General features: G+C 40.3%; 1 protein-coding gene across 1 annotated transcript in view; it reads left to right on the plus strand.

Annotated features, from left to right (window-relative positions):
* Window positions 1-14,233, plus strand: part of RAD51B (RAD51 paralog B) — a 456,146-nt gene that overhangs the window by 251,250 nt on the left and 190,663 nt on the right. The window contains exon 11 of the mRNA XM_089521731.1: window positions 805-883. Within this exon, the coding sequence (XP_089377857.1) occupies window positions 805-883 (79 nt within the window). The remainder of the gene's footprint in view (window positions 1-804; window positions 884-14,233) is intronic.

Raw genomic sequence — 14,233 nt, forward strand, 5'->3', positions numbered from 1 at the left:
TAAAGGAAGTGGTATGCTCTGCTGTATTTTCTGGGTCTTGGTGAAATGGGCATGACATCACTGTAATTGAAAGAGAGCTATGAAAGGAACCAGAATGTGCTTTGGATCAGCAGCCTTGTTAAATAGTGCCCTAAGGGCTACAAAGTTGGAAATGCCACTGTGAAAACCACGAACTGGGAAATTGCTTACCAGTTCCTTTCCCTTTTTTTCCTGAGGCAGAAATGAATGAGGAAATCTGCTTCAAATTTGGATTGTGTGTCAATGAGTCCTCAGACCTTGATGAACTGCCAGCGTCCATTCTGGAGTTTCTGTATGTGAATCATAATACATGCTGGTTACATGCACTTGTATTGGCCTTACAGTGCAATATTTTATGCCATGGATGCTTTTCAGAAACCTCAACCAGTCGAAGTGCAAGCTTTGGCTAGTTTATGTTAGAGATTACTCTTCTTTCTTAATGCAAAGACCTCTTTGTGCTCTGACATAGTTCCTCTTCTCTCCTGTGTTTTCTGAGACATACAGATCAGCCAGGCATTTGGAACTTTGCCTGTTCATACTGGAATTTATACAACTAATGTTCAAAGACTGTGGAAGTTTGGAAACTTTAAATCTGTATTTTGAACATAAAGAACATAGACACGTTTTTTAAAAAATAAAAGAAATGTTAGCATAAAGTCTTTGTAGCACTCCTGTGAGATAATATGCTAGAATATTTGTGGCTGGAGTTGTTGGATTTTACTGCAAATTGCAACTGTAATGAGCACACCAAAGGAATTACTCTTTGTTTTGTCTTTGTTTTTGCAGCTTCTGGTTGCCAAATCCCCCTCTGCACCATTTACATCTTTCTTATATGTGATTGAAAAATCCGGTTTGGTTCTCCAAGGTAAGGGTATGAAGTGAAAATGAGTTTTGTTATACTTCTCTTCAGCATTCTGAAGTAATACTATTCCAGGAACTCTACACTATGTATTACACTGCATTATTCTCTCAAGACATATTTTCTGTGGGCTCATTCTTTCTGCATAAACAGTATGGTTTATTTCGGATATCAAACGCCTTGATTTGTTTTGTTTCAGATACTCAGCCAAGTTATAGCTCTGTGAAGATGAAAGAGGGCTCTTAAAGCTATATAGGCATTTTCAAATACCATGTATTGTTTCCCCCTTTACCTGTGCAAGAAGATTGGGAATGGCTCTTGAGGATCACACATTTCTCTCCCTTGCTTCATTCACCATAAGTAGAAAGTGATACCTACACTAAGTAACCTGCTTAGTGTTTGAACACTGATCACTGGAAACACCTGAGTGGTCAGATAGATCTCACGTTCAAATAAACATGAGGTTTCTGTGTTCAGGTGTTACTTTATGTGCTAAGAGGTACAGAATACTAGGGGATTGCTTCTGTGATTGTCTACTGCAGGAGTCCAACCAGGAAGCTGTGAGTTTTTTGGTTGTTGTTGATGAGAGAACGGCGTAGTGGTAAAGAAGTGTGCCAACCCAAATTTCTGCCCATTCTCATTGCATTTAGTCATGGCTGGGAGAATATAACTTGCAAAAAAGACTATGTTTAGATTCCTTGGGCCAGCTGAAAAGGCAAACAAGAACTGCCTAAAAGAGAGAATGTGTTTTTCTAGAGGGAAGTCTGTAGGGAGAAATCAGGTAAAGGATGGTATATGTACAGTGGTGACAGAAACACATTTTAGTGTGAATGAATGGGCTCTGTTCCACAGTCTCACTGCAGAGGCAACATTTCCATTCATTCTTTATTATGTGAGGTCGTCAGTGTCAGGAGGAGTGCACATTCAAAGTATGTGACAAGGGAACAAGTGGATATGTGTGGGAACTGGTGAAGAACAACAGCTGTCTGAAAAATGGAGTTGGGTGTGGGGAAAAGGAGGGGAAGTCCTGTCATAACCCTGTTAACTAGGAGGTTTAAAAATCTCCTGCTATTTGAAATCATACCTGAAAACTATTTTATTCCAGAGGACAGGAAGAAGCACCTTAGAACAAATCCATATTGGGTTTTTTGAGGCAGTGGGTAGTTTTTTAATAAAAAAAAGTTTGATGCTTTGCAGGCAATTCCTTTTGCCATCCCTAGGGGATTAGGAGGTGGGAATAAAGCTAAAACTCCAAGTTGTTTCCCCCCTTTTGTTCCTATGGCCTGGTGGTTAATAAAAAACCTGGCAGGAGCGGATGGCTAGTTAGGGATTTATCCGACTGCTGTTTGATGCAGTTTAAGGAGCTCCTTTGCTATTGTTACAGTTAAAATGGAAAGCAGAACTGTTCTCCATTTGCAAAAAAGTTTCCAGTAACCTATTAACATGGTAATGCTGCCTCATTCAGAGGAGTGCATCAAAATCCCCTTTGTTGATGTAAATTGCTGCTCTATTGCCTGATCTCTTTGGATCTCATGGACTAGGTACAAGCACAGAAAATTGTTTAGTGAGATGGGTGGAGGGAAAACCACACCTCTTATATCATCTTAGATGATCACCAAGCGGCCCAAGAGCACTGCAGTGGGAGACTTCTGAGCCATTGTAAACCTGAAGTGCTCAGTGGTGAAAAGAATCCAATTATTTAGTGGCTCTTTTATTGCTGCTTTCACTCTTGAGAAATGCTGCTCTACAGTTTGAAGACAAGGATGGCTGGTCAAAGGGTTCAGTTAGATTTTGAACCGTGTTTCAAGCACATTGTCCAAACAAGGAAAAATAAAAGCAAATCTCAGTGGGGCTTACATGCCTGATGAGACTCCTGAGTTTAAAATTCTGATTTTGTAAGATTTATAATATACACAAGAGAAGAAATCAGAAGCCTGAATTTGCATTTTGTCAATTATATCCTCAAATACAGATCTCAATTTTTTTATCACTGAATTGTATAATGGTACATAAATGATGGTAGAAGTGCATGTTTATTAAACCTAAAACTCTTCTGAAAATATGAACAAGCTATCATATTTATATTTGTTCTTTCTGTGCCTTGTTTTATGAGGCTAAACACCCAGGTTCAAAGGCGGCTTTTCTGTCAGAGATATGAGCCTTAGTGCACATCACACATACAAGAATTGGAAATCACTTGGACATCTGTTTCTATTTCATACATGCATTTTCCAGCAGTGCCTTTTCTTCATTCAGCTGACTGATGTTGATTCTGTTGATGGTGTATAAGTCAGAGCAGTACACTTCCACCCCATTTTATCATAGATGGTTAACAGAGGAGAAACGGAAATGTTTTTGTGCTAGAAAATGAAGTAACTATGTTTCAGACAAGGAAGCTTTGATGAGGAAGTGACTGCTTTAGATACAAAAATAGGGGTTTTCCCCAGTGGCATAGCAGCAGCCAGGGGTGTGACCTCCTCCCATTTGGTTGGGGGTTTGCAGTGCATCCCCTGAACTGAAGCAGTTTGTACCTGCCTACTTTTACATTTACGGATTGTTTCAAAGATCCACTATTCTCCATATTCTGCCTTTACCAATTGATCAAGTATGCTTTTATAGAGGAACCATTTTCAGTACAGTAATCTTTTTAGCCTCCTTCTTTAAGTCCATAGTACAACACGTACCCCCTTTCATTTTGCTGTTAGATGTCAGTCCATATCCTCACTTAATTCTCTTTTTCTTTCCTTCTCACATTTTAATCATAGAATCATAGAATCATAGAATCGTAGAGTTGGAAGAGACCACTAGGGCCATCCAGTCCAGCCCCCTGCCATGCAGGAAATCCAAATCAAAGCATCCCTGACAGATGGCCATCCAGCCTCTGTTTAAAGACCTCCAAGGAAGGAGACTCTATCACCTTCCGAGGAAGTGCATTCCACTGTTGAACAGCCCTTACTGTCAGGAAGTTCCTCCTAATGTTGAGGTGGAATCTCTTTTCCTGTAGCTTGCATCCATTGTTCCGGGTCCTGTTCTCTGGAGCAGCAGAAAACAAGCTTGCTCCCTCCTCAATATGACATCCTTTCAAATATTTAAACAGGGCTATCATATCACCTCTTAACCTTCTTTTCTCCAGGCTAAACATCCCCAGCTCCCTAAGTCGTTCCTCATAGGGCATGGTTTCCAGACCCTTTACCATTTTTGTCGCCCTCCTTTGGACACGCTCCAGTTTCTCAATGTCCTTTCTGAATTGTGGCGCCCAGAACTGGACACAATATTCTAGGTGGGGCCTGACCAAAGCAGAATACAGTGGCACTATTACTTCTCTTGATCTAGACACTATACTTCTATTGATGCAGCCTAAAATAGCATTGGCCTTTTTAGCTGCCGCATCACACTGTTCACTCATGTTCAACTTGTGGTCTACTTGGACTCCTAGATCCCTTTCACACGTAGTTTCATTCAGCCAGGTGTCACCCATCCTATATCTGTGCATTTTATTTTTCCGCCCTAAGTGCAATACCTTACATTTCTCTGTGTTGAATTTCATTTTGTTAGCTTTGGCCCAGCTTTCTAGTCTATTCAGGTCATTTTGAATCTTGATCCTGTCCTCTGGGGTATTAGCTATTCCCCCTAATTTGGTGTCATCTGCAAATTTGATAAGTATGCTCCTGCCAAAAAGTTCCAAAAGTCTACAAGCAGCTCAGCATTTCCAATATAACAAGGTGATTTGCATGAGAATCATAGAATCATAGTGTTGGAAGAGATCACAAGGACCATCCAATCTAATCCCCTGCCATGCAGGAAATCACAATCAAAGCAGTCAGTCTACAACCAGCAGTTACTGTATATAAGGCCAAGAGGAACCCTGTTAACTTCTCCTCATATGACCACAATGTAGCTTGTGATTGAATGCAGTGGTGATGCTTTGGTCTCATAACAGTCAGGACGGTGGTTCCCTCTGTTTTCAAGTAGGAATGGGTGAAATTTCATTTAGCCTGTGGGGATTTAACCTGTGGGGTGGGGATTTTAACAGCCTTGAAAAATTAATAATTGCTAGTTCACTTTCTTTATAGCCCACTTTTTGCTGCCAGTCCAAGTTGGGTCTTTGTCCCAGAATCAGGACTTAATTAAATGTATTGAGAAATTGTTTTATTTCTTCAGTCGATACAGAAAATGATTTTTATTGCCTCCCTATTTAGCGAAATGGACAGAGTATAGGACTAAACACTTATAGCAAATTATGTATTTCAGTAGGCTCACATATATCCAGGACCTAAGAATAAACCCTCTCCACCATTAGTTCTCTTTACATCTTTCCAAGGGTGCATTAGCTTGGGAGCAGGGAGCAGGGATCTGCCATGGAGGACTTCTGGTAACCTCTCTCCAGGCTTTACTTTTCTTGGATAAAACCTGGAAAGACCAGAGGTTTTTTTTAACGATTCTCCTAGAAATTTCAAATATAAACAACTGAATGAAGGGAGCTCACCCAGCTTTTATAATATTGCTGAAGATTTGATTATATATGAATCTGATCTTGTCCCAGCAGTGAAAGGCTGAACATGCAGGAATGGTTTGAACCTTTGAGGACTGCCCTCTAGCGAGAGAAAGCTCCAGAACTAAGGGAAAGTGTTACAGAACAGTGCAAGTGTAACACATAATGGACCTTCAAGTACATCAGGGATCAATGTGATGTTTCTTAAGAAAGTGGGTAGACCTTTTTTTTTTAAAAAAAAAAGAATCAAATCAGTTAATTCAATTGTGTCTACACAGTCAAGCCAATTCATAAATTTCACCAGTCAAAACAGACGTAATAGACACAACAAGGAAAAACACAACCAGGCAGCTGTTTTTCCTTCAGGTGGCTTGTTCCTGGAATAAATTAACTCAGTTCTTACATTGTTACACAAGCACCCCTTTTGCCCCAGAAGCACTCTCCAATATGTTATTAAGAGGTGTGGCTATGGAAAATATCACTAAACTTTTGTCCTGGCAAAAACCTCGGTCTAGAACTTATTCAATCTGTAGGGTTTCCTTGCTCTCCCTCACAGTCTAGGATTGCTTTTAAGAGAATGTATTGGGCAGATGAAATCAAGATGTGCTTAAGTGGCTTTCTGGACCATACCCAAAGTCCCAAAATGTAATTAAATACCAAGTTTTATGAACTAATTTAATACAAAAAGGAATGTGTGCATGAGTTTTACAGTATTTAGAGCTGAGCTAAGTTTTGTGAGACTATTTCTAAACTTCAGTGTATATGTTTGACAAAGAAGAACCTTCTGTCAAACTTCTAAGCAGACTACACTTAAATAATAAGAAGTGCTTTTCTGCTTTTCATCCAAGTCTAAGTACCCCGAGGGCTAGCTCTTAAGGTTCAAGGGGACTGAATGCATCTGAGTTTGCCCATAGATCACAGGACAGGAAAATTCTCCAACTTTCAGAACGAGGGACTTGTGCATTTCTTGAACTTGTAACCATGTTCTGCTTAATGTGTTACAGGCTTCCTGTAGTTGGGATCAAGAGTTCTTGATCAAGGAAATTCTGTCACTGCATCCCACCATGTTACAGAACACTATAGACACATTCATGTTCAATATGCAAAGGTCTAGAATGTTGCTGAGCAGCTTGGGACATTCACTCCATGTCCCTTTCCCTGTTTAGGCTTACACATGAGCATACACTTGTGTATGGCTCTACAAGCCCATGAGATGCGGGATGGGGTTCTAAACTGTAGCTCAGTCTAGGGAAGCTTGATGAGACAGAGTCAGTCACTGCATAATTCCCTTGCTTGTAACTCAGTATACCACTTGCAGACTGTGTTTTGTTTGTAGTTTATTTAGTCTTTAATGAAGGGTTTTTTTCAGACTTTCCCCCCAGCATTCAGGATATGGGCAAAAATAGATGCAGTTCCAAGATCTGCTTAAAAGCACCTCCCAAAAAGCAGATGTGTTTTTGGCAATAACCAAAGTGAAAATGAAACTAGAAGGGGATGTTTTGGCTTAGGTTGACTTTTTAAAAATCGAAGCAGATACTCATTCTGGCTAGTTTAATTCACACCATGAACTATAGTGCTAGAAACCAGCTTTGTCTGGAGCTGAAAAGGAAAGTGAAAAAGAACAAAGGACAGACTTTTCAGTTTCCTCCTTTTCTCTTCTCACCAAACTGAACAAGAACAGTAAGTAACTAAATAGCAAGGGTACATAGTTTGGAAGAGGGAACGTTATAAATATCTCAGCTGTTTCCCTTGTGTGTCAAACTTCTCTTTATTTTACTACTAGAAGTTGACTCCACATACTGCCTTATAACCCCTACTTACCAGGTATATTAAGATTATATTTTAATTGCTGTTACTGGCAGACCCTTAAAACACAATTTGGTAATAAGCCTGGGCAGCAACAAACAGGCTTCTCCTCTTCAGGTGTGCCTTCTTCATATGATGTAAGGCATATCATGCCTACATAGTCCTGTTTCACAGAGGCAGGAGGTGTACATTTAATTTTTTAAAAAATGAAAATCACATTTCCTTCCTGCAGCTACCAGTATATGTTGCAATAGTGGCTGAAGAACACTCTAAGCACTTACCTTCTCCCCATAATTCTGACAAGCTGTACTCCTGGGCAGTTCTGCCAGTAAATGTTTCCTCCGAGTGGCAGACATATGAGCTCCCTTTCTTCCTCTTCTGATCTCTATTAGACACTCTACAGATGGGCTTCCAAAAAGATTACAGATGTCTTTAACTAAGAATCCTAACTAACCAAAGCCTATGTGGCTTGGGTCCATGTTATTTGAAGAACTGTATCTCCTTTTACAAGCCCATTAGAGTGTTGAGATCATCCGGATAGGCCCTTCAGTCTGTCTCACCACCTTTTCAGGCTGATTTGGCATCAACAAGAGAGAGGTCCTTCTCAGTGGCTGCTCCCAAGCTTTGGAACTCCCTCCTTCGAGAGGACAGGATGGCTCCATCCCTGCTATCCTTTCAGAGACATACAAAGACATTCTTGTCCTGCCAGGCTTTTTCAGGCTAATAAGGGCTGGGTTTTAAACGTTGTGCAATTTAAATGTTAAGGTTGTATTTTTAACCCATTACATTTTAATTCATGACTGTTTAAACTCTTTAAATTATTTAGTTATTTTTTAATTTTTATTTTGATATATTTTAATGTTATACTGTTTTTAAATTTTATTGTTTTAATGTGTTGTTTGCCACCTTGAGTCCTTATATGGGGAGGAAGGCAGGATATAAGAAAATAATAATAATACCTATTCACTTGTTAAAGAATGGCATGTTGCGGGTTGGTAGGAGCCCAATACAGTCTTTGCAAATGAAGTAAGAAAAATGTGGAGTCTCCCAGGGGTCAACATTTGGATCGATATTTGGGGGGGGGGGAGCATATTTGAAGGGCAGGCAATGGAATAATCACATTTAAACATCATACTATATTATTTGGATTGGAAACTGGGATAAGGGGTTGTTTTTCTAGAGGAAATTACAAAATGATTGTGGAAATAGGTGGTCAAACAGAGGGATAGGGGCCATTCTGCACCCATAATGTCACCTAGCAGGCTGCAGCCTAATTCCAGGTATGATAGCAAGTGCTGTACTACAAAACAATTTCATTTCTGTTTTTATTTATTTATTTAAAATCATTTTTCTTCTTTTGCTGGGAAGGGGGGGGGTCTTAGAGGGAGGGAACAAGGGAAGCCCAAACTGCCAGGTTTTGTGATGGTTTGGATGTAGATCCTATTTTTCCCCCAAAGGCCAGATTTTTTAAAAAAAGTTTTGAGGGTTTTTGAGGGAATTAGGGTTCCAACACAGGGACAGCATGCAGCCTGCGATCTGTGCTTTCACCAGCCCTGAAATAGCCAGGTAGCAGGAGCAAACCCTTTGGTTTTTTAGCTCCAAATGAGCCAGTTGCAAAACTGACACTATAATCTAGCCATCTTCAAAATATATGACATGCCTGACATGTGAATGACAGAGGAAGCTTGTTTTCTGATGCTCCAGATTAGTGATTTCCCAACTGTGCACTTTAAAGGATTTTGGACTTCACCTCCCAGAATCCCAGACTATTGGCCAACATGGCTGAGGCTTGCGGGAGCTGAAGTCCAAAATCTCTTAAAGGGCACAGTTTGGTAACCAATGCTTCAAAGGGTAAGATACACATTAATGGAGTCAAATGACAAAAAAGGAGATTTCACATAAATTTTAGGAAGAACGTCCAGATGGTAAGAGTTGTTCAACAGTGCAATGGACTACCTTGGAAGGTGCTGAACTCTCCTTTGTTGGAGGTTGTTAAACAGAGGGGCTTTCTACATTGCCATTTGGGACGTCCTCCGGACGTCCCATTTTAAAAAAGGGGCGTCTCTTTTAGACGCCCCATGGCCTAGTACGGACTCCGTCCGTACAAGATGGCGGCGCCCCTTCTACATGGGCGCCGCCATCTTTACGTATCGGACGCACAGCGTCCAGACGCGTCGCGCCGCTGCTGACGTAGCGAGCGCGCCCCTGGCGCCTCGCTACGTCGCAAACGCGACGCAAAAAGAAGCTCCATTTTGGAGCTTCTTTTTTCGGTCCGCGCTGGAGTCGGGCCGTCTGAAGGCTCCGGCTCCCCCGCGGACCTTCTGGCGGCGGCGGCAGACCGCCGCAAAGCGGCGGTCTGTACCCCGACAGAGATTAGATAAAGCATCCCTCATAGAAGGTCATCTAATCTCTGTTTAACAACCTCCAACTGTTGATTTCCTGCATTTTGATAGAGTTGGACTAGATTATTTTTCGGGACCCCTCCAACTCTTACAGTTCTAGGAGTCCTAGGTTTCTCCATGTTTTCTTTCATGACTCAAACAGTTAAATTAAGCAAAAGCTGAGAAGTACACTTCTACTGTAGTCACTTACTTGTAGTCCAGTATGCCTCGGTTTCCTGAACATAACACACAGCTTTACACTGCATCCTGTTTGTGTCTGTGTATCAAGCAATATCAGAGAGAATAGGGAGCAAATTCCTGTCCAAAGGACATAGTCCAGCTTTTATCTTTGCTTCCATTCTTAAATAGGATATGAAAGCATATGATTTTCCTCAGTTGCTGGAAGTGGTAAGGATGTCCGATTGTTGAGGGTCTATATTTTAACAATCTCAGAGAAGGAAGAGTGAATTGGATGGTATCAATGTTGCACTGCAGGGTGCAGGATACATCCAAAGAAAACTTAGCAAAAGATGAAATAATATTAATTTGAAAAGGGATTGATGCACTAACCAAAACTGTTGATCCTTCATTCTCCTTTATATTTCAGTCATTATCCAGAGCTTAGAATACCCTATGCCTGGTATACAGTGATAATTTTTTAAAAGCTATTTTTAGTAAGATTGTGGATTGTAGAGTTGTTGAAGGTGTAGGAAGACATGGCTTTATATAAATGCTAACAAACTATAACTTTATTAATTTATTTAAAGTATTTTTGTCACCTCCCAACCCAAAAAGGGTCCCAAAGTGATGAATAAATAAAATCCAATTAAAACAAAACAAAGATAAGCATATTTTAAAAAGCACATTAATATACTCTTTAAAAACTCCTAAAAGTAGTTTGAAAACTGCTTGAATCAAATGCTGAAAGCCACAACAACAATTACAAACATTGAATGCTATGAGGGCTAGATCTGATGACCCATGGTGTGAACAATACAGAGTGCCCTTTAACAGCTAATGTTAGTGCATCAGTTCCAGCTGTTCCATGATATAGTGAGCCTGACTAAAATTATCCAGTTCTTGGTAATCTCCAAGTTAGACTACTATAATGCATAAGGGGATGCCTTTGAAAATTGCCTGGAAATTGCAGTTCTTTCAAAATGCAATCACTGTGCTACTGAGAGTAGGCCTTGGGGATGTCTCCTACCAGTTTAACATTCTTCTGGCTATTTGAGAAAACATCCTCTCCCACAATAGACATTACACTAAAATCATTCTCAAATGCCCTCCGTCATGTGCCTCTCCCATTTGAACAGCTACAGTAGAGAGAGACTTTTTGGCTATGACACTTTTCTTGTGGAAATCTTTCCACCGGGAGAACTGCTTTGTACTTCCTCTACTGTCTTTTAGGCACCAGGCAAAACCTTTTCCATTTTACCTAGCTTTTAACTTCATATGTTTTTTCCTGCCCCTCCCCTCTCCTCCCCTCCCCATGGCCATTATTAATACCTTTACTATATTAATGCTATGTATTTTCTATGTTTACTTTGTTTTTATTAGTATAGACATATTTTAAATAACAGAATGGGTGTCTAAAGCTTCTGATAGTCCCTAAAATCTACAATTTCAAAGTTGTCATTCTGCCCAGCATTTAAAACTTATAGATCGTCTGTATCAGCTCCTATACAGTAAACAACTTGAACCTTGTATAGACCATCTAAGGTTAAAACAGGGTAAACAAAGATTGAAACCTGTGAAAAGGGCAGTAGAACACATCTTTTACATCAGTTAAATGGTCTGCTCTTGATCTGCAATTCAGCAGAAAGTTTTCCTGAGACTTCATTGGTCTCTGAGTAAGTTTTTAATGTTGAGGTTGACTGCAAATGATCTCTATTGGAAGTGTGACAAGCCACAGGCTAATTAAACCCATGTGTTCTGGCACTGCCCTGTCATCTCACCAGTCTGGGAAGAAGTAATAAACATTACCTTATCCACAGAATCTAACGCTTACCTTTAATCATTTAATATTTGGATACATATCATCCATCTGGGTACTCCCAAGGAAATTGAATGATTGGATTGCCAGGGTGGATTTAGTGGTTAAGAGAATTATCTGGATCCAACACTGGAAAGAAATGAATACCCTAAAATACTGAGAAGGGTTTTCAGAAATGTTAAGTGTTTTGAGGAATAGGGGCAGAATTGCTTATGAGTAACCTGATACATGATACCAGTTCCCAGAGATTGGCAATATCATCTCCAAAAGAAAGGGAAGCTAACTTTGAATATCACTTTACTTTTTTTTCTAATCTCCTTCCTTCTCTTCCCTTCTCTTTTCTTCTTTCTCGTTTTCTCAGAACATTGTATCCACTGAATAGGATTTAAATTAGTTTTTTGTGGGTTTTTCAGGCTATGTGGCCATGTTCTAGCAGAGTTTCTTTCTGACGTTTTGCCAGCATCTGTGGCTGGCATCTTCAGAGAATGCTTTGCCTGGAAAAATTGGGTGTATATATACTGTGTGAGCCTGGGAATGCAGGAGTGATTTGCAAGTGTATTGTTCTGTGTTGATGGCTGGCCTCAGTCTGGGAGGCTAATGCAAACGAGGAGTAATGTCTGCTAATTGGTGATCAATTATCTGCTGGGAAAGTCCCTGAGACTGAATGGTTTCCCATTTACATTTGCTGAGTCTTTATTTTGCTATTCTTCAGGACTGGTAGCCAAATTTTGTTCGCTTTAAGGGTTTCTGGTAGACTGAGCAAAACGCATCTGTGAACCCCACTTCTTGGAAGATGAACTGAAGCACTGGGACCGGGCTCTACAGGCCAATGGTTATTCTAGCTCAGACATCGGAAGGGCTGCCAGGCCCAGAAAAACCCAGAGAAGTGAAAACAAGCAGCCACCCAAAGGGAAGGTATTTTTACCATACATCAAAGGAGTCACAGACAGAATAGGCAAAGTGGTGAGGAAGCACAACCTTCAAATGGTTTACAAACCGACGAAGAAAATCCAGCAAATGCTTCGCTCAGCCAAGGACCAGAGGACCCTCTCACAGCTGGAGGAGTTTACCGCATACCATGCAGCTGCAGAAAAGTCTACCTAGGGACCACCAAATGCAGTGTGCAAACAAGAATCAAGGAACACAAGAGACACTGCAGACTGGGCCATCCAGAAAAATCAGCAGTACCAGGACATGCCACAAACCATCCTGGGCATAAAATACTATTTGAAAACACTGTTCTGGACCATGCCAACCACTACCATGTCAAGATGCACAGGGAAGCCATTGAGATCCACAAACATCTGGATAATTTCAACCGGAAAGAAGAATCCCTTAAAGTGAACAAAATTTGGCTACCAGTCCTGAGGAATAGCAAAATAAGGACTCAGCAAATGTAAATGGGAAACCATTCAGAGTCAGGGACTTTCCCAGCAGATAATTGATCACCAATAAGCAGACATTACTCCTCGTTTGCATTAGCCTCCCAGACTGATTCCGGCCATCAGCACAGAACAATACACATGCAAATCACTCCTGCATTCCCAGGCTCACACAGTATATATACACCCAATTTTTCCAGGCAAAGCATTCTCTGAAGATGCCAGCCGCAGATGCTGGCAAAACGTCAGAAAGAAACTCTGCTAGAACATGGCCACATAGCCTGAAAAACCCACAAAAAACTATGGATGTCGGCCATGAAAGCCTTTGACTTTACATAGGATTTAAATTAGCAAGATTGGATGGATACATTCTAAAAGGAGGCATGCTTGTAAATAGGAAACTGGGAAATGGGTATCTCTTCCAAAATTATCAAGCTTAATACCTGCATTCTACAGAGTTATTATACAGGATGGAACATCCTCTGCGTCTTGGCAGTAGGATCAATACATTATGGGAAAACATGAGAGAGGAACTTCTCAGCTATGGCACCCCAGATGTGGAACGGCCTTACTTTGGAGGTTCAGTTGGTGTCAGTGCTGACTGCAACTTAAAAACATGGCTATTTACTAAAGTCTTTGGGGCAAATCTGATTTATTCTAAAATGTTTATGCCCATGGCTTTGAAACAGTTTTAACCTTTTAAGTCATATTTTAACATATTAATTTAATGTGTTGTTAAGACTGTTTAAACTATTTTTAGAAGTTTTAATCTACTTAAATCAGTTTTACTTGTATGCCTCACCCGGAGCTCATGATACAGGGTAGCATATAAATATTTTGACAAAAAAATAAGGCGTACTTGTATTGGTATAGATTGAAAAGCTACCTGTCAGTAGTAAGAATGGTGTGCATAGATTTAGAACAGCTTACTCTTTAATGGAGATTCCAATCAGCTCCTAGTAGTAAAGTACAAAAAGATAAATTATGTTGAAAATAGTCCCAGGCAGAAATCTAAATGCCCTTGTTTTGTTTTATAAAATAATTAAACTTCTAGGCAGTTAGGAAACAGCCAGTGATATAGGCTTATTCAGTCAGTCTCCCATTCATGTCACCTACTATAACAGATACCACTTACGGCTATCATCTTCCTGCTATTATTGAATAGCACCTCTTTGGTTGCTGCCAAAGCTGTCCTTTATCATGACTGATCATGTGAGGGGGAAATGATTCCAGTTCCTACTTTCCAGAGTTTTCTGCACAAATCTTTCTAGTTCAGGCAAGGAGGAGCCAATATTAGAT

This window comes from Sceloporus occidentalis, unplaced genomic scaffold, assembly GCF_023333645.1.
Source record: "Sceloporus occidentalis isolate IW3139 unplaced genomic scaffold, rSceOcc1.0.p SCAF_4, whole genome shotgun sequence".
NCBI classification, from domain to species: domain Eukaryota; kingdom Metazoa; phylum Chordata; class Lepidosauria; order Squamata; family Phrynosomatidae; genus Sceloporus; species Sceloporus occidentalis.